This window comes from Capricornis sumatraensis, chromosome 13 (genome assembly GCF_032405125.1).
Source record: "Capricornis sumatraensis isolate serow.1 chromosome 13, serow.2, whole genome shotgun sequence".
Lineage (NCBI taxonomy): Eukaryota > Metazoa > Chordata > Mammalia > Artiodactyla > Bovidae > Capricornis > Capricornis sumatraensis.
In genome coordinates this window covers 971458-996119 of record NC_091081.1, presented here as the reverse complement: position 1 = coordinate 996119, position 24662 = coordinate 971458, and the positions used below count along the sequence as shown (strand labels likewise).

Sequence of the window (24662 nt, the reverse complement as noted above, 5' to 3'; positions counted from 1 at the left end):
CAGTTGAAGGTTTATTTTTGTATGAATGAAATGTGTCTTGTTTTTGATTAAATGGACTTTCAGAGTACTGTTTGCGCCGAAAATATATTCATTCATGTTAGGAAAAGTCAGTTTTAGATCTCCTTCAACATTTCTTTGTGTTTAAAAGCAGAACGTGGATCTGGAGGCAGGGTGCCTAATTGCCAATCCTAGTTTCACTACCTAACCTAACCTCTCTGTGCCTGTAAATCAGAGAAAAATAATATACCTAATTCATAGGGCTATTGTGAGGATTAAATAAGCTAATAAAAAGTGCTTGGAATAGAGTTTAGCATACAGTAAACGTTAATTACTATTATTATCATCAATTAAAATTGTTTGGATTTTGCATTCCTCAGAGCAGCTGGCACCAAAAAAAAAAAAAAAAGAGCCCCATTCTTCATGTAACACTCTATTGGAACTTGATTTTCTAGCTTATAATGGCACATCCTCTGCTTTATTTCATTTTGTTATTGTTTTGTTTTTTGCCTCTACTATTCTTTTGGGACAAGAGGCAGATGGTTAAATTCAAGGTTCAGTTATATAAGCTTTGTATAGTACACATAAATAGAACTTGTGTGTAATTACAGTCTTAAATATAAGGTATGCAGTGCTCGTAGATAGCAGCCATATTGCAGGATGAAGGGAAGTGGCCTTGGGTCATGTTGTGATAATCAGTGTTAACATATTAAAGTAACTGAGTCCATTTTAGCGGTTTTTTATTTTTCTCTTACAGAGTATAGAGTTAAACAAGGCCTACATTTAACGTTGTGTGTTGGTCACTCAGTTGTGTCCGACTCTTTGAGACCCCGTGGGCTGCAGCCCGCCAGGCTCCTCTGTCCATGAAATTCTCCAGGCAGATACATTTAATATTGTTGCATATATTTTAAAAATTAATATATTCAATGCCTAACAGTGACAAAATTAACTGAGTCCATTTTAACGGAATTTGTTTTCATGTAAATGGATATTAATTTGGGAACTAGAAATAAATAAGGATTTATCAGGAGTGGGTTACCCATAAGACAGGCTGTGTGTGTGTGTGTGTGTGTGTGTTAGTTGCTCAGTCATGTCCAACTGTCTTGGCAAGTCCAACCCATGGACTTGCCAGGCTTCTCTGACCATGGAATTCTTCAGGCAAGAACACTGGAGTAGGTTGCCATTCCCTTTTCCAGGGGATCTTCCTGACCCAGAGACTGAACCTGGTTCTCCTGCATCACAGGCAGATTCTTTACCATCTGAGCCACCAGGGAAGCCCAAGACAGGCTAAGATTAGTTAAATATTTACCCCTTTTAAAAGCAAAACTTACTTTAGCCATTTAGATAAGAACTCTTTTTTAATGCAGTTCCCTGGCCAAGGGGCTCACCCATCCAAGCCCCCTCCTCTAGAGAAAGTCATCGTCTTTGCATAGGTCAGTGCCCTTGACCATGAATTTCCCACCTCAGTCTCAGCCCCTCACCACCACTCAGTACGTCCCTGCTCCTCAGCCAGGCCCGCTCGTCCCCAGTGTCAAACCCTCCCACCACGAATGGAGGCCGGGGATTCTCAGGTTTTTACGAGCCTGCACGCACCTCAGGCACCTCCTTACTCCAAGAGAAGCCTGGCCTCCTGGGCGCTCTGCTCCCACTCCTCACTGCTGTTGTCTTACAGCAATTGGTGGGGTCACTTCATACTCCACACTGATGCTCCCAGACAATCACCCCTCCACTCTCAGGGCCGTTTGGCTAGACCACTTTCCCCAACATGGTCTCCTCTGCCCACTGCCCAGCCCTTTGCTTCATCACAGGCTTTACCACCCGACACACATCCATCTTCTCCGTTCTAATTCCCCACTGTTATCTCGAGTGACTTCTCACACGTATCGCCTCAAGTTCTCAGACTCAAACGTGTCTGACGACTTCCTTCCCTCCTTAGTCACCCCTTGGACTTCGCCAGCTCCCATAACTGCCTTAACCACAACTAGAATTCCTCCCTTCCTGCCTGTGTAACTGCTCCACTTTGACCTCTCTCTCATTCCATCTGAACTTTCCACCCACTGACTCCTCATTTATTTTTATGGAAGATTTCACACGGGTCCAGAAGTAGAGAGAAGGTGTGTCTGTTTTACCTATTGTCAAGATAGGTACCAACTTCATAGGTAGAACTGTGAACTTCCATTAAGAAACACCCTTTGGGACTTCCCTTGTGGACCAGTAAGACCCTGCTTGCCAAGGCAGGGGACATGGGTTAGAGTCCTGCTCCAGGAAGATTCCACATGCCTCGGGGCAACTAAGCCAGTGCAGCGCAACTACTGAGCCTGTTCTCTAGAGCCTGTGCTCCACAACAAAAGGATGCACCACATGAAGGATAGCCCCCACTCCCCACAACTAGAGAAAGCCTACGTGCAGCAGTAAAAGACCCAGAACAGCCAAAAATAAGTAAGCCAATAATTGTTTAAAAGATACACCTCTTGACTTTTTCATGCTTGCTCAGTCGTGCCCGACTCTTTGTGACCCCATGGACTGTATGTAGCCTGCCAGGCTCTTCTATCCATGGAATTTTCCAGGCAAGAATACTGGAGTGAGTTACCATTTCCTCCTCCAGGGGATCTTCCCAACCCGGGGATCAAACCTGCGACTTCTGTGTCTCCTGAATTGGCAGGTGAGTTCTTTACCAGCCAAGCCACTGGGGAAGCCACACTCTGTACTTTTAAGCCCCCTAAATATTTGTATGCCAACTCTTGCAGACACTGCTCTAGGCATTGAAGGTGGACAGCGGTGAACAACACAGCCGAAAAGCTCCTGCTTTCACTGAGCATTAGCCCTCTCCATTTTACTTGCTTCTTGAGTCAGAATCATACTCCAGCACTTTATGTTCTTGCTTGTACTCTAAACTCCGTTGCCCTCTTGCTTTGTCACTGCATGCATCTCAGTGTGAACTATCTGCTTACAGGCAAGTTGTGCTTCAAGGTGAAACACAAGGGCAGATTGCTCACCCCAGTTTTGGGTGGATATTCATTCACTCAGCAGTTCTATCTGTTTCACCGGGAACTTCACACCCCGACTCTCTTCAATAGCTTCTTTTTTCAACTCTTAATTTCTCAAAAATGAGAAATAACCTGGATCCCTAACATACATGCATGCTCAGTTGCTTCAGTCATGTCCAACTCTTTGCCACCCTATGGACTGTAGCTCTCCAGGCTCCTCTGTCCATGGGATTCTCTAGGCAAGAATACTGGAGTGGGTTGCTATGCCCTCCTCCAGGGAATCTTCTTGACCCAGGGATTGAACCCACATCTCCTGTGTCTCCTGCACTTCACGCTGATTCTTTACCCACTGAGCCACCTGGGAAGCCCTAATTACCTCAATTCCTAATATCCAGAGAAAGCATTATAATAATAACAGTTCACAGTAATTGAAGCATATTATGTGTGTTGTAAATATTTTATATGTGCCACCTCAGTTAATCCTTAAAACCATAATCTAAAATGCTTAGACTGATACTGAGCACATTGAGCTCAATAATTATTGCCTAGTGTTTTTGTCATTAAATTAAGAAACCAGTGTTCCACTCAGTTACTGCAGCATCATAGTCCAGCCCCATCAGGTCATCTGCTGTTTCCTGCTCCTTTTTAAAAAATTAATTTATTTTTATTTTTTTTAATTGGAGGATGATTGTTTTACAATGTTGTATTGGTTTCTGCCATTACAACAACGTGAATCAATCATATATATATATGTATATATATATATATATATATATGTATCCCCTCCCTCTTGAGCCTCCCTCCCCCTTCCTGTCCCACTTATCCAGGTCATTACAGAATGCCATGCTGGGCTTCCTCTGCTATATAGCAGTTTCCCACTAGCTATCTGTTTTCCACATGGTAGTGTATATCCGTCAATGCTATTTTCTCAAGTTGTTGTATTCATCCTGCCCTCACCTTCCCCTATTGTGTCCATAAGTTCGTTCTCTACATCAGTGTCTCCGTTTCTTCCCTTTTAATAGGGTCATCAGTACTATTTTCCTAGATTCCATATATATGAGTTAAAATATGATATAGTTTCTTCCTCTTTCTGACCTTGTTGTTCAGTCGCTAAGTCATGTGTGACTCTTTGTGACTCTGTGGACTACAGCACACCAGGCTCCTCTATCCTTCACTATCTGCCAGAGTTTGTTCAAATTCATGTCTGCTGAGTCAGTGATGCTATCTAACCCTTCCTAACCTTTGCTATCCAACCCTTGCTATCTAACTGATGCTTCAGCCCTTCCAATGAATATTCAGGGTTGATTTCCTTTAGGGTTGACTGGTTTGATATCCATGCAGTCCATGGTGGGAGGTGTAATGGTTCAGTTCAGTTCAGTTCAGTTCAGTTCAGTCACTCAGTCGTGTCCAACTCTTTACGACCCCATCAGTCGCAGCACGCCAGGCTTCCCTGTCCATCACCAACTCCCGGAGTTCACTCAGACTCACGTCCATCGAGTCCGTGATGCCATCCACCCATCTCATCCTGGGTCATCCCCTTCTCCTCCTGCCCCCAATCCCTCCCAGCATCAGAGTCTTTCCCAATGAGTCAACTCTTCGCATAAGGTGGCCAAAGTACTGGAGCTTCAGCTTTAGCATCATTCCTTCCAAAGAAATCCCAGGGTTGATCTTCAGAATGGACTGGTTGGATCTCCTTGCAGTCCAAGGGACTCTCAAGAGTCTTCTCCAACACCACAGTTCAAACGCGTCAATTCTTCGCCGTTCAACCTTCTTCACAGTCCAACTCTCACATCCATACATGACCACTGGAAAAACCATAGCCTTGACTAAACGGACCTTTGTTGGCAAAGTAATGTCTCTGCTTTTCAATATGCTATCTAGGTTGGTCATAACTTTTCTTCCAAGGAGTAAGCGTCTTTGAATTTCATGGCTGTAGTCACCATCTGCAGTGATTTTGGAGCCCAAAAAAATAGTCTGACACTGTTTCTACTGTTCCCCCATCTATTTCCCATGAAGTGATGGGACCAGATGCCATAATCTTCGTTTTCTGAATGTTGAGCTTTAAGCCAACTTTTTCACTCTCCCCTTTCACTTTCATCAAGAGGCTTTTCAGCTCCTCTTCACTTTCTGAGTTAAATTCACCCATTCCAGACCATTTTAGTTTCCTGATTCCTAAAATGTCGATGTTCACTCTTGCCATCTCCTGTTTGACCACTTCCCATTTGCCTTGATTCATGGACCTAACATTCCAGGTTCCTATGCAATATTGCTCTTTACAGCATTGGACCTTGCTTCTATCACCAGTCACATCTACAACTGGGTATTGTTTTTGCTTTGGCTCCATCCCTTCATTCTTTCTGGAGTTATTTCTCCACTGATCTCCAGTAGCATATTGGGCACCTACTGACCTGGGGAGTTCCTCTTTCGGTATCCTATCATTTTGCCTTTTCATACTGTTCATGGGGTTCTCAAGGCAAGAATACTGAAGTGGTTTGCCTTCACATGCTAGTAAAGTAAAATACTCCAAGCTAGGTTTCAGCAATACATGAACCATGAACTTCCAGATGTTCAAGCTGGATTTAGAAAAGGCAGAGGAACCAGAGATCAAATTGCCAACATCCACTTGATCATCGAAACCACAAGAGTTCCAGAAAAACATCTATTTCTGCTTTATTGACTGTGCCAAAGCCTTTGACTGTGTAGATTACAATAAACTGTGGAAAATTCTGAAAGAGATGAGAATACCAGACCACCTGACCTGCCTCTTGAGAAACCTATATGCAGGTCAGGAAGCAACAGTTAGAACAGGACATGGAACAACAGACTGGTTCCAAATAGGAAAAGGAGTACGTCAAGGCTGTATATTGTCACCCTGCTTATTTAACTTATATGCAGAGTACATCATGAGAAATGCTAGACTGGATGAAGCGCAAGCTGGAATCACGATTGCCGGGAGAAATATCAATAACCTCAGATATGCAGATGACACCACCCTTATGGCAGAAAGTGAAGAGGAATTAAAAAGCCTCTTGATGAAAGTGAAAGAGGAGAGTGAAAAAGTTGGCTTAAAGCTCAACATTCAGAAAACGAAGATTATGGCATCTGGTCCCATCACTTCATGGGAAATAGATGGGGAAACAGTGGAAACAGTGTCAGACTTTATCTTTTTGGGCTCCAAAATGACTGCAGATGGTGATTGCAGCGATGAAATTAAAAGACACTTACTCCTTGGAAGGAAAGTTATGACCAACCTAGATAGCATATTGAAAAGCAGAGACATTACTTTGCCAACAAAGGTCCGTTTAGTCAAGGCTATGGTTTTTCCAGTGGTCATGTATGGATGTGAGAGTTGGACTGTGAAGAAAGCTTTGATGCTTTTGAGGAATTGATTTTTTTCAGCTGTGGTGTTGAAGAAGGCTCTTGAGAGTCCCTTGGACTGCAAGGAGATCCAACCAGTCCATTCTAAAGGAGATCAGCCCTGGGATTTCTTTGGAAGGAATGATGCTAAAGCTGAAACTCCAGTACTTTGGCCACCTCATGCGAAGAGTTGACTCATTGGGAAAGACTCTGATTCTTGGAGGGATTGGGGGCAGGAGGAAAAGGAGATGACCCAGGATGAGCTGGGTGGATGGCATCACGGACTCGATGGACGTGAGTTTAAGTGAACTCCGAGAGTTGGTGATGGACAGGGAGGCCTGGCGTGCTACGGATCATGGGGTCACAAAGAGTCGGACATGACTGAGTGACTGAACTGAACTGAACTGAGGATTGTCATAGCTTTCCTTCCAAGGATCAAGCGTCATTTAATTCTGTGGCTGCAGTCACCATCTGTGGTGATTTTGGAGCCCAAGACGTACTTCACTCTGTATAACGGGTTCTAGGTTCAGCCACCTCCCTACAACTGACTCAAATTCATTCCCTTTTATGACTAATATTCCATTGTATATATGGACCACATCTTCAATATTCATTCATCTGTCAGTGGGCATCTGTGATCAGAAATCTGTCAACGAACAAAAGCCCAGGGCCAGATGGCTTCCTGCCCCTTTGGTGCTCACTCTCGTTTCCACACTGTGCTTGCCCTGCCTTTGTTCGTATCACTCTCCCTCCTCTAGCCTGCCCGTAGCTTCTTGCTTACGGATGAAGATTCACTGTTAGGTGTTCTTTCTCCCAGAGGTCTTCCTTGACCATCGCCTACCCCGCACACAGCATGTTTCCGTCCCTCTTTTGTCCCGTGTTACACACATGTGTATTGTAGCACTGTATCTCTCGGTATGACTTTCTCCAGGGTAAATGGGAAAGAATTCTCTTTTACTGCCTGCCCTTCAGTACTTCATCTAATCTACACACAACCCAGTGAGGTGGATGGTGGTCACCTCGTTTGGCAGCTGAGAAACCTCATAATGGAAACTCTTAGCTGCCTTTCCCCAAGACACACTGCCAGTGAAGATCAGAGCTGAGATTCCATCAGCAGGTCAGTTGTGTCTGACTCTGTGCAACCGCATAGACGGCAGCCCACCAGGCTCCCCTGTCCCTGGGATTCTCCAGACAAAAACACTGGAGTGGGTTGCCATTTCCTTCTCCAGTGCATGAAAGTGAAAAGTGAAAGTGAAGTTGCTCAGTCGTGTCCGACCCTCAGCAACCCCATGGACTGCAGCCCACCAGGCTCCTCCGTCCATGGGATTTGCCAGGCAAGAGTGCCGCAGTGGGGTGCCATTGCCTTCTCCAGTGCATGAAAGTGAAAAGTGAAATTGAAGTCGCTCAGTCATGTCCGACCCTCAGCGACCCCATGGACTGCAGCCCACCAGGCTCCTCCGTCCGTGGGATTCTTCAGGCAGGAGTGCTGGAGTGGGGTGCCATCGCCTTCTCTGATCAGCAGGTCTGCTTTGATCTAAATCAGCCTGTGTTCTTTCAACTACACCTACTTCACATTCCTAAGTTGAAACCATCTTTTAGAAGCTGCTGTTTGTTTTGATGGGTGCTCCGCTCGTTATGCAAGCATGGTTTTACTTTGAATTTGATTTCTGTGTGGCGGGTGCCCAATGAATGTACTCTCTCATTGTCATGCAAGCGCACTTTTCTTGGACCAGTTTCACGCACTGGCCACATTCACAGGTACATTTTGCTCTGTCACCATACGTTCCTTTTTTCTTGCCATTCTTTCTTGAAATAAAATCTTTCCAACGGATTTCTAATCAACAACCATTTTTTTAAAACTAGGAGCCATTTTTTTGGTAATATTTCTTAAAACCTCAAAGTCATATAGTCACTTTGTGACTTCTGTGTTGGCATTTTCTTTTCTGATTATTGAATGTGCCTCCCAAAGTTAAAATTGGCTGATCCATAACTACTAGGTCAGATTTTCAAGTAATTGCACTGGTAATTTAAAATCGTTTTACTCGCTTTTTCTCCACTTCCCAAGCTTTTGGCACCAAGGATGGGGGAAGGGATAGTCAGGGAGTTTGGGATGGACATGTACACACTGCTATGTTTAAAATGGATAACCAACAAGGACCTAATATATAGCACAGGGAACTCTGCTCGATGTTATGTGGCAGCTTGGATGGCAGGGGAGTTTAGGGGAAAATGGATACATGTATATGTGTGGCTAAATCCCTTTGCTGCCCACCTGAAACTTTAACAACATTGTTAATAGGGCTGTACCCCAATACAAAATAAAAGGCTTAATTAAAAAAAAAAAACATGCCTTGTAGTTTGCAAACTGTCCTTAACTAAACAGCTGCCAATTTGCTTGGGGTGGAGAGCAAGAGTATCTAGATTCAGGTGAGAGAGGCAGTGTGAATGAAACTTTGTAGTTTCCACAGGTCTGGATTGGACTGTGGCAGGTAGCACCACAGTTCGAACACCAGCTCTACTCTGGAGAAAGAAATCAAGAATGCCAAATGAAAAATTCTCTGTTAAAAGATGTCAATCTTTGACAAAGCTAAAATTGATAACAGCTGTTAAGTGTATGAGTGCCTACAGAGGAGTGAGTTGGATTACAGTATGCTAACATACACCTAAATGCAGTTGTGCTATCTTCATTAAGGCTTCAATCTGAATTGAATCTGAATCTGAGCCAAGACAGTTGTACTCTGAAAAATATATCCTTGTGCAAAGCTAGGTCAATGAATATACCAGGATTCCTGAGTAGGGAACAACAGGCATATGTGTGTGTGTATGTATGTGTTGTATTTATATATCCACATACAATGCTAATATATCACTGCCAAATAAAAGCACACATATATGCTTTTATGTATATATAAATGTATGTATGTATTTAACTTGTCATTAGAGATTGAAATAGATTTTCATATCTTCAAAAACACTCAGTGTTGGTCGAACTTATGGTGTAAAACCCTGGATTCGCCACTTTGTCATTGTCACTTGGGATCAGTCACCCTTAATTCAGCTTCCTGAATTCTTATCTCCCCTCCAGTTCTGCCACTCAATAAAAGAAGAAAAACAGAGACAGTAGGTGCATACACCTATAATCAGAGGGAAAAAAATAGGTCAAATTCCTCCTGTCATATGATCTTCCTTTAACAGGCTTCTCCCACCCACTCCGCCTTTCCTTTTGTGTGTATGTGTGTGTGCGTGGGGTACGTTCTCTTACTGTGCTTTTTACCACGGGCCCTTTAAGCAAGACCAACTGAGCAACTGTCAGAGGGGCTGCAACTGTCATAGATTCTGCAAGTTTGCTTCTGGATTCTTAAATACATCTAGTTCAAGAAAGGCTTAAGTATTAATCATGGCTTCTAATTCAAACCCAGCCTCTGAGGATGGTTTTCAAGGTAAGAAATCGATCGTGGTGTGTGGGGGGCAGAGAGAGGGGAAGGGGGTTCATGCCCTGGCCTTAGCAGAAAGTGTTTTATGCTGAGATATGTTTATGATGAGAGATGACTACTAACCCATAGTTAGTAATGTACACGGTATGCTGAATACTCAAGGACTTTTGGCCATGTTTGAGATGGTTTTTCAGCAGTACCAATGCCATTAAACCCCTTTACCTGTGTTTCTCGTATCTTGTCAGCTGACAGGGATTGTCAGCTTCAGTTTTGACTCCAGAATGCAGATTTTTCTGAGCAAAGTTAATAAAACTGATGCCTCCATGTTTTAAGAAACCATCTTACAGTTCAGGCTCTCAAATGTTAAATGTTTATCAAAGCTACAGATACCAGAACAAATTCTCCTTGATACATGCTTTTAGGTATACTTCATCTGATAGTATTCTCAGAAAAATATTCATAATTTACTAACTTGTGTACATCTAAGAAGTGACCTTTTTAATGATTTAGACAATATGATCTAAGTTATTCTTTTCATGGAAGTTTTACCCCAAGTCTTTATTTCAGCTCCAGTATGCTGCTCTGCTCGTTACAACCTAGCATTTTTGTCCTTTTTCGGTTTCTTCGTTCTCTATTCATTACGGGTGAATCTGAGTGTTGCACTAGTGGACATGGTGGATTCAAACACAACTGCCAAAGATAATAGAACGTCCTACGAGTGTGCAGAGCATTCTGCTCCCATAAAAGTTCTTCACAACCAAACGGTGAGTGCTGTTTTTTCAAACAGATGATCTTAATCGTGAAATACTTCCAGGTAAACATATTGGAAAACATTGAATTTGTACGTCCTACAGAAACACAAATTCTTTCTTCATGTAAACCCTGAATGATTTTCTTTTGTGTTTTCCCAGTGACTGGCTAGCTGCTGCCACTGCACCCTGATCTGTTTGAAAAGTAACTTTTGAGTTTCCTCCATAAACATGCCATCCTTGAAGAGAATTTAGAAAAACCTGTCTGGCATACTGGGAAATTAGGTTGTTTAAGATGTTGCTAAATAGTTTTTATGGGAACAATGTTTAATAGCTGTACTCTTTAAAAGGTTCCTGTTGCAGGAGAACTTTTTAAATTTTATTTATTTATTTTTGGCTACGCTGGGTCTTGGTTGCCGCGTAGACTTTTCTCTCCTTCCAGCAAGTGGGGGCTCCTCTCTAGTTGCGGTGAGCAGGCTTCTCATTGTGGTGGCTTCTCTTATTCCAGAGCAAGAGCTCTAGGGTGCACGGGCTTCAGTAGCTGTGGCACGTGGGCTCAGTAGTTGCAGTTCCCCAGACTCTAGAGTACAGGCTCAGTAGTTGTGGTGCTTGGGCTTGGTTGTTCCACGTTATAGGGGATCTTCATAGGTCAGGGATCAAGCATGTGTCTCCTGCATTGTCTGGCTGATTCTTTACCACTGATCCACCAAGGAAGCCCTCTGTTGCAGGAGAATTTAAACAATCTCAACTACAAGGGTGAAAAATAAGAATTCATCAATTTCTTTTCAAAAATCTATAACATGTCTCACCTCAGCTACTTAGATCATTTTGCCCCCCCCCCCCCCGTATTCTAGTGGTATTGATGAGTGCTTGTTCATCATTTGTTCAGAATTGAGTTTTACACATATTAAACATTTTATTTTGCATGGAGACAATACAGGGGGGACAGGCTGGTGTCTTTTTATAAGCATATTTTTATCCATCTTCAGTGCTTATCAAGGAGCCAGATCCCATGTTAGGTGAGTCTTCTCTGCCATTTGCAGATGAGAAGACTTCCCTCTTCTCAAACAGGGAAGAGGGTTTCTGCCCCCAAACAAGCACATGTAGGAAAATAATGACATCTTTACATTGGACTTTGATAATGCTACTGAATACATGTTAAGGGTACATATCACCCACTTTCCCTACCTCAACCTGTAACTGCTAGATACTTTATGAAGCCCTGGAATTTCAGAGAAGCTACAGAATGGTACTATAAACAAACATAGTTATGGGTTTGCTTTGTATTTCTCCTTTCCACAAATTCTTCTGATAATTCAACTACTGGAAAAGTTTTAGTCACTAATCGTGTCCAGCTCTTTGCAATCCCATGGACTCTAGCCCACCAGGCTCCTCTGTCCATGGAATTCTCCAGGCCAGAATACAGGGATGGGTAGCCATTCCTTTCTCCAGGGGATCTGCCCGACCCAGGGATCAAACCGAGGTCTCCTACATTGCAGGCAGATTCTTTAGCATCTGTGCCACCTATCTGCCTTATATGCACAGTAAAAAGAAATCCTGAATGGTTCTTAACACATGGGTTAGGTTACATGGCTACGTGTACTAAAGATTCAGATACCCAGTTGTCAAATCTTCATATTCGGACTTCCCTGGTGGTGCAGTGGATAGGGATCTGCCTGCCAATGCAGGACACAGGTTCGATCCTTTGTCCTGGAAGATTCTACATGCCATGGAGCAAATTAGCCCATGGGCCACAACTCCTGAGCCTGTGCTCTGCAATAAGAGAAGTCACTGCAATGAGAAGTCCATGCACCGCAGCTAGAGAGTAGTCCCTACTCGATGCAACGAGAGAAAGCCCATGCATAGCAACAAAGACCCAGCACAACCAAAAATATAAACTAACAAAATTTTTAAATCTTCATATTCACCTTACTGTGTGTTGCTGCTAGTTAAGAGACCTTTCCTACTCACATGAAGTTTCTGGCTTGGTTTAAATTCTTGCTCTGTTGTACTGCTCTGTATCTTTGTTTAAGTGCTTGCTCTGAAGTGAGGAGACATTATATTTTTGCATGCTAGTAGTTAACATTAAGTGGTTACTTAGTATGTGTCAGGCCTTATTTTATGTGCCTTTTCCATTTAATCTTCCCAGATTACAAATCCAGTAAGTAACAGAGCTGGCCTTGAACCCAGTCCTAGCTCTAAAGCCTGGCTTAGCCTCTGAAGTGTCCTGATCAGTAACTTTCTGGATCAACTCTCTGCCTTTTTTGAGGCTTCTTTGTCACAAAACATCTACAATTCATCCCATGGTCTAGTTTTATAAAATAGCAAGCATGCCTGCACATTATGACTTTCAGTGATTTTCCGTTCACTCCTAGAAACGGCATGTCTGTATCACATTGATTCACCCACCGAAGAGGAAGTCTGCATGTTCTTCAGCTTCCATCAGTGGTTCTGGGGAGTTTCCTGGTAGTCCAGTGGTTAGGACTTGGTGCTTTCACTGGTATGGCCTGGGTTCAGCCCCTGGTCAGGGAACTAAGATCTCACAGGCCTCACAGCCAAAAAACAAATGAACAGGAAAAAAAAGAACAGTGGTTCAAAATTACATTTATATGTACTCACATGCCAATAAGAGAAAGGAGCCATTTTATCAAGATGTTAAAAGGCTGGGTTTTTTAAAAATTTTTTATTTGGTGGAAATTTTCTTTACAATGTTCTGTTGGTTTCTGCTGTACAACAATGGAAATCAGTCATAATTATATATATATCCGTAGCCTCCCTCACCTCCCCCCATCCCACCCCCTCTAGGTCATCACAGAGTGCCAGGGTGGGCTCCCTGTGTTCTGTAGCGACTTCTCACTAACTGTTTATTTTACACGAGTGTGTATACATGTCAGTGCTACCTCCTCCATTCATTCCCACCCTCACTTTCCCCTGCTGTGTCCAGAAATCCATCCTCTACTAGATTCATCAGTACTATTTTTCTAGTTTTCATATATATATGTTAATTGTTTTTCTCTTTCTGACTTACTTCACTCTCTATAACAGGCTCTAGGTAGAAACCTCAGGTACTGTTAGTGGGAATGTAAACTGATGCAGCCATTATGGAGAACAGTGTGGAGTATTCCTTAAAAAAAAAAAAAAGAGGACTAAAACTACCATATGACCCAGCAATCCCACTACTGGGCATATACCCTGAGAAAACCACAATTCTAAAAGACATGTGTGCCCCAGTGTTCACTGTAGCGCTATTTACAGCAGCCAGACGTGGAGGAAACGTCCAAGTCCACTGAGAGATGGATGGATAAAGCTGTGGTACAGGAACACGAAGGGATGTTACTTAGCCATAAAAGACTTTTTTTTTTTTTTCCTATTCTTTATAGGGTAAAAAGTACCGGTGGGATGCAGAAACTCAAGGATGGATTCTCGGGTCTTTTTTTTATGGCTACATCATCACACAAATTCCTGGAGGATATGTTGCCAGCAGAAGTGGGGGGAAGCTGTTGCTAGGATTCGGGATCTTTGCTACAGCTGTCTTCACCCTGTTCACTCCCCTCGCTGCAGATTTCGGAGTCGGAGCCCTCGTTGCACTCAGGGCACTAGAAGGGCTAGGAGAGGTATGCTTTTTTCTCTTTTATTTTCCTTCTTACCCCTTCTCACTTTCTTATCTTCTTAAAGATATCATTCTTTGGTATGAACATGAGCCCCAAGAAATAACACTGAAAGATGATAAGGGCTTATTTTTTAACTAAAACCTGATTAAACCATAAAATAACGTGAGTAGATTTTTGTTTGTGGTCGATGAGCTCTCCAGTGGAAGCACTCCAAAGTTAGAAGCTTTGCTCAAAGACCAGAGAAAACATTTTGTAGGGGACACTTCACTGCTCCACCTGCTCCGTCCTACTGAGGAGATAAGGAAGTGGAAAAGTGTTAGTCTCATTCAGGCCTTAAATAAAGTAGATGAGTAAAGTTAACATTGAGAGGAATCCCCTTATATCTGTGTAGGAAGAACACTGACCGGAGTAGTAAAATCCAGTCATATAATAATAGCTAGAACACTTTGGAAATTGCCAAGTGCTATTTACATTTAAGCTTTGGTCACTCACCTGAATGATCCTTATCAAATAGAGGTGTACCAAATAAACTCTTCTTGATTACAAAATAAAACTAGCCCCCTAATACCAGGTTCCTCTTCTCCTTACATAAGTAAAATACCTGTTTTACAGATAAAGACGTGGACGTTCTAAGAGGTTAACTAATCTTTCTGAGGCTACAACAGCTAGTGAATGGCCAAGGAGAGCAGTGAATCTACCACTTTGAATCTAGCAGAGTCTATTCCTTCCTGTTCCCTGTAGCATCTCTTCCTCTCCCAAGTCTCTACGGACCTCCCTGCTTTCAGTGTTCTGTTACTTCTCCATTATCAGTAATTGGTATTTTTTTAAGTCAAGGTGTAACAGATGTACAATATTATGTAAATCTCAGATGTACAACATAGTGATTCAAACAGTAAACTGTGGAAAATCCTGAAAGAGATGGGAATACCAGACCACCTGACCTGCCTCTTAAGAAATCTGTATGCAGGTCAGGAAGCAGCAGTTAGAACTGGACATGGAACAACAGACTGGTTCCAAATAGGAGAAGGAGTACGTCAAGGCTGTATATTGTCAGCCTGCTTATTTAACTTATATGCAGAGTATGTCATGAGAAACACTAGGCTGGAAGAAACACAAGCTGGAATCAAGATTGCCGGGAGAAATATCAATCACCTCAGATATGCAGATGACACCACCCTTGTGGCAGAAAGTGAAGAGGAACTAAAAAGCTTCTTGATGAAAGTGAAAGAGGAGAGTGAAACAGTTGGCTTAAAGCTCAGCATTCAGAAAACGAAGATTATGGCATCCAGTCCCATCACTTCATGGGAAATAGATGGGGAAACAGTGGAAACAGGGTCAGACTTTATTTTGGGGGGCTCCAAAATCACTGCAGATGGTGACTACAGCCATGAAATTAAAAGACGCTTACTCCTTGGAAGAAAAGTTATGACCAAACTAGATAGCATATTCAAAAGCAGAGACATTACTTTGCCAACTAAGGTCCGTCTAGTCAAGGCTATGGTTTTTCCTGTGGTCATGTATGGATGTGAGAGTTGGACTGTGAAGAAAGCTGAGCGCCGAAGAATTGATGCTTTTGAACTGTGGTGTTGGAGAAGACTCTTGAGAGTCCCTTGGACTGCAAGGAGATCCAACCAGTCCATTTTGAAGGAGAACAGCCCTGGGATTTCTTTGGAAGGAATGATGCCAAAGCTGAAACTCCAGTACTTTGGCCACCTTATGCGAAGAGTTGACTCATTGGAAAAGACTCTGATGCTGGGAGGGATTGGGGGCAGGAGGAGAAGGGGATGACCGAGGATGAGATGGCTGGATGGCATCAATGACTCGATGGACGTGAGTTTGAGTGAACTCTTGGGAGTTGGTGTTGGACAGGGAGGCCTGGCGTGCTGCGATTCATGGGGTTGCAAAGAGTCGGACACGACTGAGCAACTGAACTGATACTCCATTTGTAACGTTTATAAAATATTATATTCCCTGTGATATATAATTTCCTGACAGCTTATTTATTTTATACCTAGTAGTTTGTATTAATAGCTCTTAATCCCCTACTCCTATCTTGCCCTTCCACTAATTGGCATTTACTAGGCTAATTATGACCAGAAAACTTTTAAAAAATATCATAAACACTCTAATTGAGTGTTTTTTGGTAGGACCATTTTTCCTGTTGATAAGAATGAATTTGAATTTTCTTCTAGTATCCCACAGTATTAGATCAGTGTGTGAAGTTATGTATTGGTTACATTTCCATTTCATTCAAGCCTTAAATAAAGTGAAAGAAATGAAGTCGCTCAGTTGTGTCCGACTCTTTGCGACCCCATGGACTGTAGCCTACCAGGCTCCTCCTTCCATGGGATTTTCCAGGCAGGAGTACTGGAGTGGGTTGCCATTTCCTTCTGCAGGGGATCTTCCCAACCCAGGGATCAAACCTGATTCTCCCTCATTCCAGGCAGACGCTTTAACCTCTGAGCCACCAGGGAAGCCCTTAAAAAAAAAAAAAAAATATATATATATATATATATACACAAATAATGTATTGAATGATGATATAAAGGGATTCCTCTCAATGTTTATTTAAAGTAGATGAGTAAAGTTAACATTGAGAGGAATCCCTTTATATCATCATTCAATACATTCTTTTATATTTTTTATAACCCTTACCTTACAGTCCTCAAAGCAGTTGACAGAATCCACAAATCTTTGTTCAGATTTTTAAAGAACTTCACTATGAGGTATTTTCACTCAACACTGTAAAGGCATGTCACTCCACGAAACGTAATTCTGGTTTGAGTCTTATCCAGAAATTTTTCTTGCAACAAAATACTCAACTGAATTTAAAACATTAATGAAACTGCTTTGTATTTCATCAGAAATGCCTTTTTCCCTTCTCAGGGTGTCACATATCCAGCCATGCATGCCATGTGGTCTTCATGGGCTCCCCCCCTTGAAAGAAGCAAGCTTCTGAGTATTTCATATGCAGGTGAGATAACCATTTTTATAAAGATTTTTGCTACAGTTTGTTATTTACACATCCACCTTGGGGGAAAGGTATACACCAGAGTCATGTAATGTCAAGTGTTTCCTTTGGGGAAAAATAAAGTTTTGAGGATATAACTTAGTTATTAATGGTTTTCCTTCGCTCACTAGCATATAGAAATGTGGCATAATTGACTATTGTCGTTTTCTCCATCTGCCATCCTTTATTTCAAACCATGTTGCCTTTTCAGATGTTGGTATAGAGAATGCTTTAACAGAACAAAATCCCCAAAAAGCTGGAAAATTGAATACTTGTGTCCTTAAATTGTGATTTCTGGTTTGATCATCTCATAAACATGTCATGACTTTCAATCCCTCCCTTCAGACACTTTATTTTTCCCCTATGCATTATTTTCTGTCATTTGATCTATAGGTAAGATAGCATGAGCTTTATATGTGAATTATAATTCCTCCAGCTCACTGGAGGAATGAAAACTTTTGATCTGACTGCTTTTAAATACAGTGGTTGAGAAAGACCTCTCTTGCAGTGGCTTTTAAGCTAAAATCTAAAGAATGAGATGAACCAGTCATGCAAAGAGCAAAAAAGGAAAGCATTCCAGCCAATCAGAACAACATGTACAAGGACTGACAGGCAGGAAGTTTCAAAGCAATGAGAAACACTGTAGGTGTCTGCTGCTGCTAAGTCACTTAAGCCGTGTCCAACTCTGTGCGACCCTATAGACGGCAGCCCACCAGGCTCCCCCGTCCCTGGGATTCTCCAGGCAAGAACACTAGAGTGGGTTGCCATTTCCTTCTCCAATGTATGAAAGTGAAAAGTGAAAGGGAAGTCGCTCAGTCCTGTCCGACCCTCAGAGACCCCATGGACTGCAGCGTTACAGGCTCCTCCCTCCATGGGATTTTCCAGGCAAGAGTACTGGAGTGGGATGGGTTTAGAGAAATAGACAAGAGCCAGATTACATGAAGGCCTACAGGTCACAGGGTTTTTCTTCTCCAAAAGGCAATGGGGAAATATTTTGCATGAGAGATATGATCTCATGTACATTTTAAGAAGGTTCCTTTTTTTATTTTTTTAAGAAGATTCTTACAGCTGTGTGGAGATCGCTGTAAAAAATCTGATAAGAAGTTCAAGAAGAGGCACTATCTGTGATTCTCCTTTGCCTATTAAATAAAGTCTGAGCTCAAATGAGGGGTCAAGAGTCTTTGTGGTCATTACCACTTCATTTTAGCCAGCCTAGCCCCTGGCACATAGTGCCTGGCAGGGAGCAGATATTCAACAACTGTTCAACCTGTTTCTCTAGCCTTTCTTTTCCTTCCCTTCACCCAGCTGAAGTTCCCAATCCCACTTGCCGCTTTCCTGCTTTCATTCCTCACTCACCCTGTTACCTCTACCTCTCCGTCTTCTTTCTTATGGGAGCAGATATTGGTCCTTTTCAAAGTCCCACCACTACCTCTTAACATCTTTTCCTGACCTCTAGAGGTCAGAGGTTATCTGTCCTACCTTTGAACTTTCATATTGCTCTGTGATACCCAACACTTTCTAACATGTAATAATTATTTGTTTATATTTACTTACTCTATAAGACTAAAACTTGAGACCAGAAACAATGTCTGATTATTTTAGCTTACACTATACCTACTAAGGTGTCTTCTGTTTGTACTAAATACTAAATACTAAAATGAGTTTTAGTACTTATTTATCTGATACAAATGTATGTAATGTATTTGGAGCAAATTAGATTACTTAAAGCTTTGTTCATTTTCCATCAGATGTGCTGCAGTAGGTTATGTTTAGAGATCATCTTTGAGCCTTTCCCCCAAACACTTGGCTTTCTAACACATTTACTAGTAATGTGGCATTTACTAGCTCATGTTATAATAGGTCTTCAGTTGATTGATGCCTTCTAATTCAGCAATAGCTATATAATTGTAACTAATGTAACTATATATTAATGTATCTATTTTACATATGATGAGTTTTCTGGTAAATGATCCCTTAAGAGAATGGATTATTTATATTTACATGTGACTAACTCAACTCCTCTGGTTTCCCTGGAGGCTCAGTGGTAAGGAACCTGCCTGCCAGTGTAGGAATGGAGTTCTATCCCTGGGTCGGTAAGATCCTCTGGAGAAGGAAATGGTAACCTGCTTTAGTATTCTTGCCTGGGAAATCTAGTAGATAGAGGAGCCTACATGGCGGGCTACAGTCCATGGGGTCACAGAAGAGTCGGACATAACTTAGTGACTAAATGACAAACTCAGCTCCTATGAGATTTTCTTTTTAATTCATGTATTTATTGCTGCACTGAGGCTTCACTGCTGCACGTGGGCGTTCTCTGGTTACAGTGAGTGGGGCTGCAGTGCACAGGCTTCTCACTGTGGTGGCTTCTCTTGTTGCAGAGCACGGGTTCTAGGCCCACGGTCCTCAGCAGTTGCAGCTTGTGTACTCAGTAGCTGTGGCGCGTGGGCTTAGTTGCTCTGCATCATGTGGAATCTTCTAGGGCCAAGGATCAAACCAGTGACCCCTTTATCTGCAGGTGAATTCTTAACCCCTAGACCACCAGGGAAGCCCCACCTATGGGAGCTGATCGCTCTTTTCCTCATAATCTATTATCCACCTTCTTAAGCAGTAAACCTGTCCCCTGTTCGTTCATTTTTCTCCAAAGTTTACAAAGTTTTGTTGTTCTAGGAGCACAACTTGGGACAGTAGTTTCTCTTCCTCTTTCTGGAGTAATTTGCTACTATATGAATTGGACTTATGTCTTCTATTTCTTTGGTAAGTTTATTCAAAATGTAACCTAAATTATGGTGTGAGAGGTCTGAAATGTAATAGAGGTTTAATAATTGGTTAAAATATGTGTATGCCAACTCACTGAAGTAACCATTTCCTAAACCACAAAGCCCTGAAACACTTACTGATAACCTGTTTTTCAAGTTCATGTGGTTAAAATGATCTGGCTAAGCTGTAACTTACTGTTAATTTTGGAATATTTGTTCAATAGAAAGTGCTGTTGAATCCAGGACTTAAATGCTACACTTACTACAAAAATTGCTATGTCACTTATTATAAAAATGTAAATTTTGAAAATATTTCTTCTCAAGCAAAATAGGATACTCTCACTTGGTAGTTTTAATCTTTTTTGTTTGTTTGTTTAGACCCAGGGCCTTTCATTCCTCAATCTCAATAGCAGGGTGATACACATTTTTAATAAAGTAGATTTCACCTAAACATTTATTTGGGAAATATGTTTGAAATCAAAACAAATAAACAAAAGCAGATACCTGTGGAAATAATAGATTATAGACATTTAGTTTTTTTTTTTGTTTTTTTTTTGACATTTAGTTTTTTAAAAGTTTTTTTCTGGTAGACCCTGTTAGGCAGTCACGTGGTCAAAAGTTGTTCGCTTTAGGTGCAAAATTCCCATTATAAAATAAATAAGACTAGGTTTGTAATGTATTGCTCAGTGATATTGTAGTGCATACTTGAAAGTTGCCAAAAGAATAGATCTTAAAAGTTCTCATAACAACAACAAAAAAAAGATTTGTGTGGTGACAATGCTACACATATTGTGGTGAAGTTTATAATTACATAATTTTTTTTCAAGACATAAGTAAATTGCTGCATTGGTGCATTCTGATTTCATTTAACTATTATTTTTCTATTTTAAGGCATTGTTGGAATCATCTGGTTTATTTTATGGATCTGCTTAGTTAGTGATACACCAGAAACTCACAAGACAATCACCCCCTATGAAAAGGAGTATATTCTTTCATCATTAAAAAATCAGGTATGAACTTTGGCACATTTCAAAAATAATTTCAGAAACTTTTTTTTTCAGGTTTAAGATACCAACTTTTTAATGAATATTTCTGTTGTGCACACTCTAGGCAAATTAATATACAAAGTACTGTTTTGCCCAAGATATTTTAATTCTTTCTAGTTTAAATCTATGAAACTTGAAATGAAAATGAAATCTTTTCATTTTAAATCTTCTAGAGTAATGATTTTCAAGAGACTTTCTTTGTCTTTCTTCTTAGTAGAAAATAATATGTGTTATCTACAAAAGGAATCTTAAGACAGCTACATTCTAAATGTTTGTTGTTAGGAAATGAGTGTGTTTTTTTGTATTTTAAATGAGTGTGATTTAACAAGGACAGCACATTTGCTATGCTATATAATTTGCTCCTCTAGAATAGACCTTTATAAAAAATTTATATGCACTAAAGTAAGATTTGCTTCACTTAATTGAGCACAATAGCAAATCAGAAATCAAATCTGTCATAATTTAATACAGTAAATTCTCAAGCCCTAGAGATAAAATATTTGTCTTTTAGTGGGAATAAAAGAAGAACCTGAAAACATTAGCAAAAATTAAAATACACAGTCTTTTCTTTAGCGTTATTAATGGCTTCATAGTCACTTTCTTGGTTTAAAGAACATAAAATATTTCATATAAAATTTTCATTCCCCATCAAGTTATTATTAGTGATATTTTCAGTTCCCCACCCCCCACCAAGCTGGTATGATTGTTCTTTTATTCTGTTCTGTTTTACAGTCGTAAGAGTCAGTGATTTGTTGTTGTTGTTATAGTTGATTTACAGTGTTATGTTTCAGGTGTAGAGCAGAATGATTCAGTTTTATATATATATTCTTTCAGATTTTATTGTAGGTTACTGCAAGATATTGAATATAGTTCCCTGTGCTGTACAGTAGGTCCTTGTTGGTCATCTATTTTCTTCTTTTTTAAAAAAAAATTTTTAATTGAAGGATAATGGCTTTACAGTATTTTGTGGTTTTCTGTCATACATCAACAAGATTCAGCCATAGGTACAACCTATGTCCCTTCCCGCCCAAGCCTCCCGCCCAAGCCTCCCTCCCATCTCCCACCCCATCCCACCTCTCTAGGTTGTCACAGAGCCCCTGTTTGAGTTCCCTGAGTCATATAGCAAATTCCCATTGGCTATCTATTTTACATATGGTGTTGTAAATTTCCATGTTTCTCTCTATACATCTCACCTTCTCCCTCCTCGCCTCCCCTTGTGTCCATGGGTCTGTTCTCTATGTCTGTTTCTCCATTGCTGTCCTGAAAATAAATTCATCAGTACCATCTTTTTAGATTCCATATATATGCATCAGTATGTGATATTTATATTTCTCTTCCTTCCTTTCTTTACTCTGTATAATAGGCTCTAGGTTCATCTAGGAACTGACTCTAATGTGTTCCTTTTTATGGCTGAGTAGTATTCAATTGTATGTAGGTACCACAGCTTCTTTATCCATTTGTCTATCAACGGACATCTAGGTTTCTTCCATGTACTAGCTATTGTAAATAGTGCTGCAATGAACATTGGGGTACATGTGTCTGTTTCAATTTTGGTTTCCCCAGGGTATATGCCTAGTAGTGGAACTGCTAGGTCATATGGTGGTATTATTCCTAGTTTTTTAAGGAATCTCCGTACCATCTTCCATAGTGGCTGTAATCAATTTACATTGATTACAGACTTTTTGATGATGGCCATTCTGACTGGTGTGAGGTGGTATCTCATTGTAGTTTTGATTTGCATTTCTCTAATAATGAGCAATGTTGAACATCTTTTCATGTGTTAGCCGCCTGTATGTCTTCTTTGGAAAAATGTCTGTTTAGGTCTTTTTCCCAGTTTTTGACTGGATTGTTTGTTTTTCTGGTATTAAGCTACTTGCATATTTTGGAAATTAATTCTTTGTCAGTTGTTTCCTTTGCTATTCTTTTCTCCAATTCTGAGGGTTGTCTTTTAACTTTGTTTGTAGTTTCCTTTGCTGTGCAAAAGCTTTTAAGTTTAATTAGGTTCCACTTGTTTATTTTTGTTTTTATTTCCATTACTGTAAGAGGTGGGTCATGGAGAAGGCAATGGCACCCCACTCCAGTACTCTTGCCTGGAAAATCCCATGGATGAAGGAGCCTGGTAGGCTGCAGTCCATGGGGTCGCTAAGCGTCGGACACAACAGGGCGACTTCACCTTCACTTTTCACTTTCCTGCATTGGAGAAGGAAATGGCAACCCACTCTAGTGTTCTTGCCTGGAGAATCCCACAGATGGGGGAGCCTGGTGGGCTGCCGTCTATGGGGTCACACAGAGTCTAACATGACTGAAGCGACTTAGCAGCAGCAGCAGCAAGAGCTGGGTCATAGAAGATCTTGCTTAGATTTATGTCATCTAGTGTTCTGCCTATATTTACCTCTAAGAGTTTTATAGTTTCTGGTCTTACATTTATGTCTTTAATCCATTTTGATTTTATCTTTGTGTATCTATGGTGTTAGGAAGTGTTCTAATTTCTGTTTTTGCACATAGCTCTCCAGTTTTCCCAGCACCACTTATTAAAGAGGCTATCTTTACCCCATTGTATATTCTGCGTCCTTTGTCAAAAATAAGGTACCCATAGGTGCGTGGGTTTATCTCTGGGTGCTCTATTTTGTTCCATGGGTCTGTATTTCTGCTTTTGTTCCAGTATCATTCTGTCTTGATGACTGTAGCTTTGTAGTATAGTCTGAAGTCAGGAAGCTTAATTCCTCCAGCTCCATTCTTTCTCAAGACTGCTTTGGCTGTTCAGAGTCTTTTGTGTTTCCATATGAATTGTGAAATTTTTTGTTCTAGTTCTATGAAAAATGCCATTGGTAATTTGAAAGGGATCACATTGAATCTGTAGATTGCATTAGGTAGTATAGTCATTTTCACAATGTTGATTCTTCCTACCCAGGAACATGGAATATCTCTCCATCTGTTTATGTCACCTTTTATTTCTTTCATCAGTGTCTTGTAATTTTCCATATACACATCTTTTGTCTCCTTAAGTAGGTTTATTCCTAGATATTGCATTTTTTTTGTTGTAGTGGTGAATGGGATTGATTCCTTAATTGCTCTTTCTGATTTTTCATTGGTAGTATATAGGAATGCAAGTGATTTCTGTGTATCGACCTGGTTTCCTGCAACTTTGCTGAATTTGCTAATTAGCTCTAGTGATTTTCTGATAGTTTATTTTGGATTTTATATGTGTAGTATCATGTCATCTGCAAACAGTGAGAGTTTTACTTATTTTCCAATCTGGATTCCTTTTATTTCTTTTTCTTCTCACAGTGGTGAGAGTGGACACCGTTGTCTTGTTCCTGAACTTAGAGGGAATGCTTTTAGTTTTTCACTGTTCAATTGAGAACAGTGTTTGCTGTGGGCTTAATCATATTTGGCCTTTACTATGTTGTGGTAGGTTCATTCTATGCCCATTTTGTGAAGTGCTCTTATCATAAATGGGTGTTCAATTTTGTCAAAGGCTTTTCCTGCATCCATTTAGATGATCATATGGTTTTTATCCTTCAACTTGTTAATATGGTGTATCACACTGATTGATTTGTGTAAATTGAAGAATCTTTGCATTCCTGGGATAAACCCAACTTGGTCATGGTGTTTGAGCTTTTTAATGTGTTGTTGAATTCTGTTTGCTAGAATTTTGTTGAGGATTTTTGCATCTATGTTGATCAGTGATACTGGCCTGTAGTTTTCCTTTTTT

The 24662-nt window shown here is 40.8% G+C and overlaps 1 protein-coding gene across 6 annotated transcripts in view; it reads left to right on the top strand.

Annotated features, from left to right (window-relative positions):
- Positions 1–24662, top strand: part of SLC17A5 (solute carrier family 17 member 5) — a 76255-nt gene that overhangs the window by 5661 nt on the left and 45932 nt on the right. For 3 of the 6 annotated variants that reach the window (XM_068985003.1, XM_068985001.1, XM_068984998.1), the window contains exons 2-6: positions 10343–10539; positions 13905–14138; positions 17022–17109; positions 19813–19899; positions 20793–20911. In XM_068985003.1, the coding sequence (XP_068841104.1) occupies positions 10343–10539; positions 13905–14138; positions 17022–17109; positions 19813–19899; positions 20793–20911 (725 nt within the window). Of the gene's footprint in view, positions 1–9760; positions 9782–10342; positions 10540–13904; positions 14139–17021; positions 17110–19812; positions 19900–20792; positions 20912–24662 lie in introns of all 6 variants that reach the window. The other 3 variants (XM_068984999.1, XM_068985000.1, XM_068985002.1) reach the window with 3 other exon arrangements.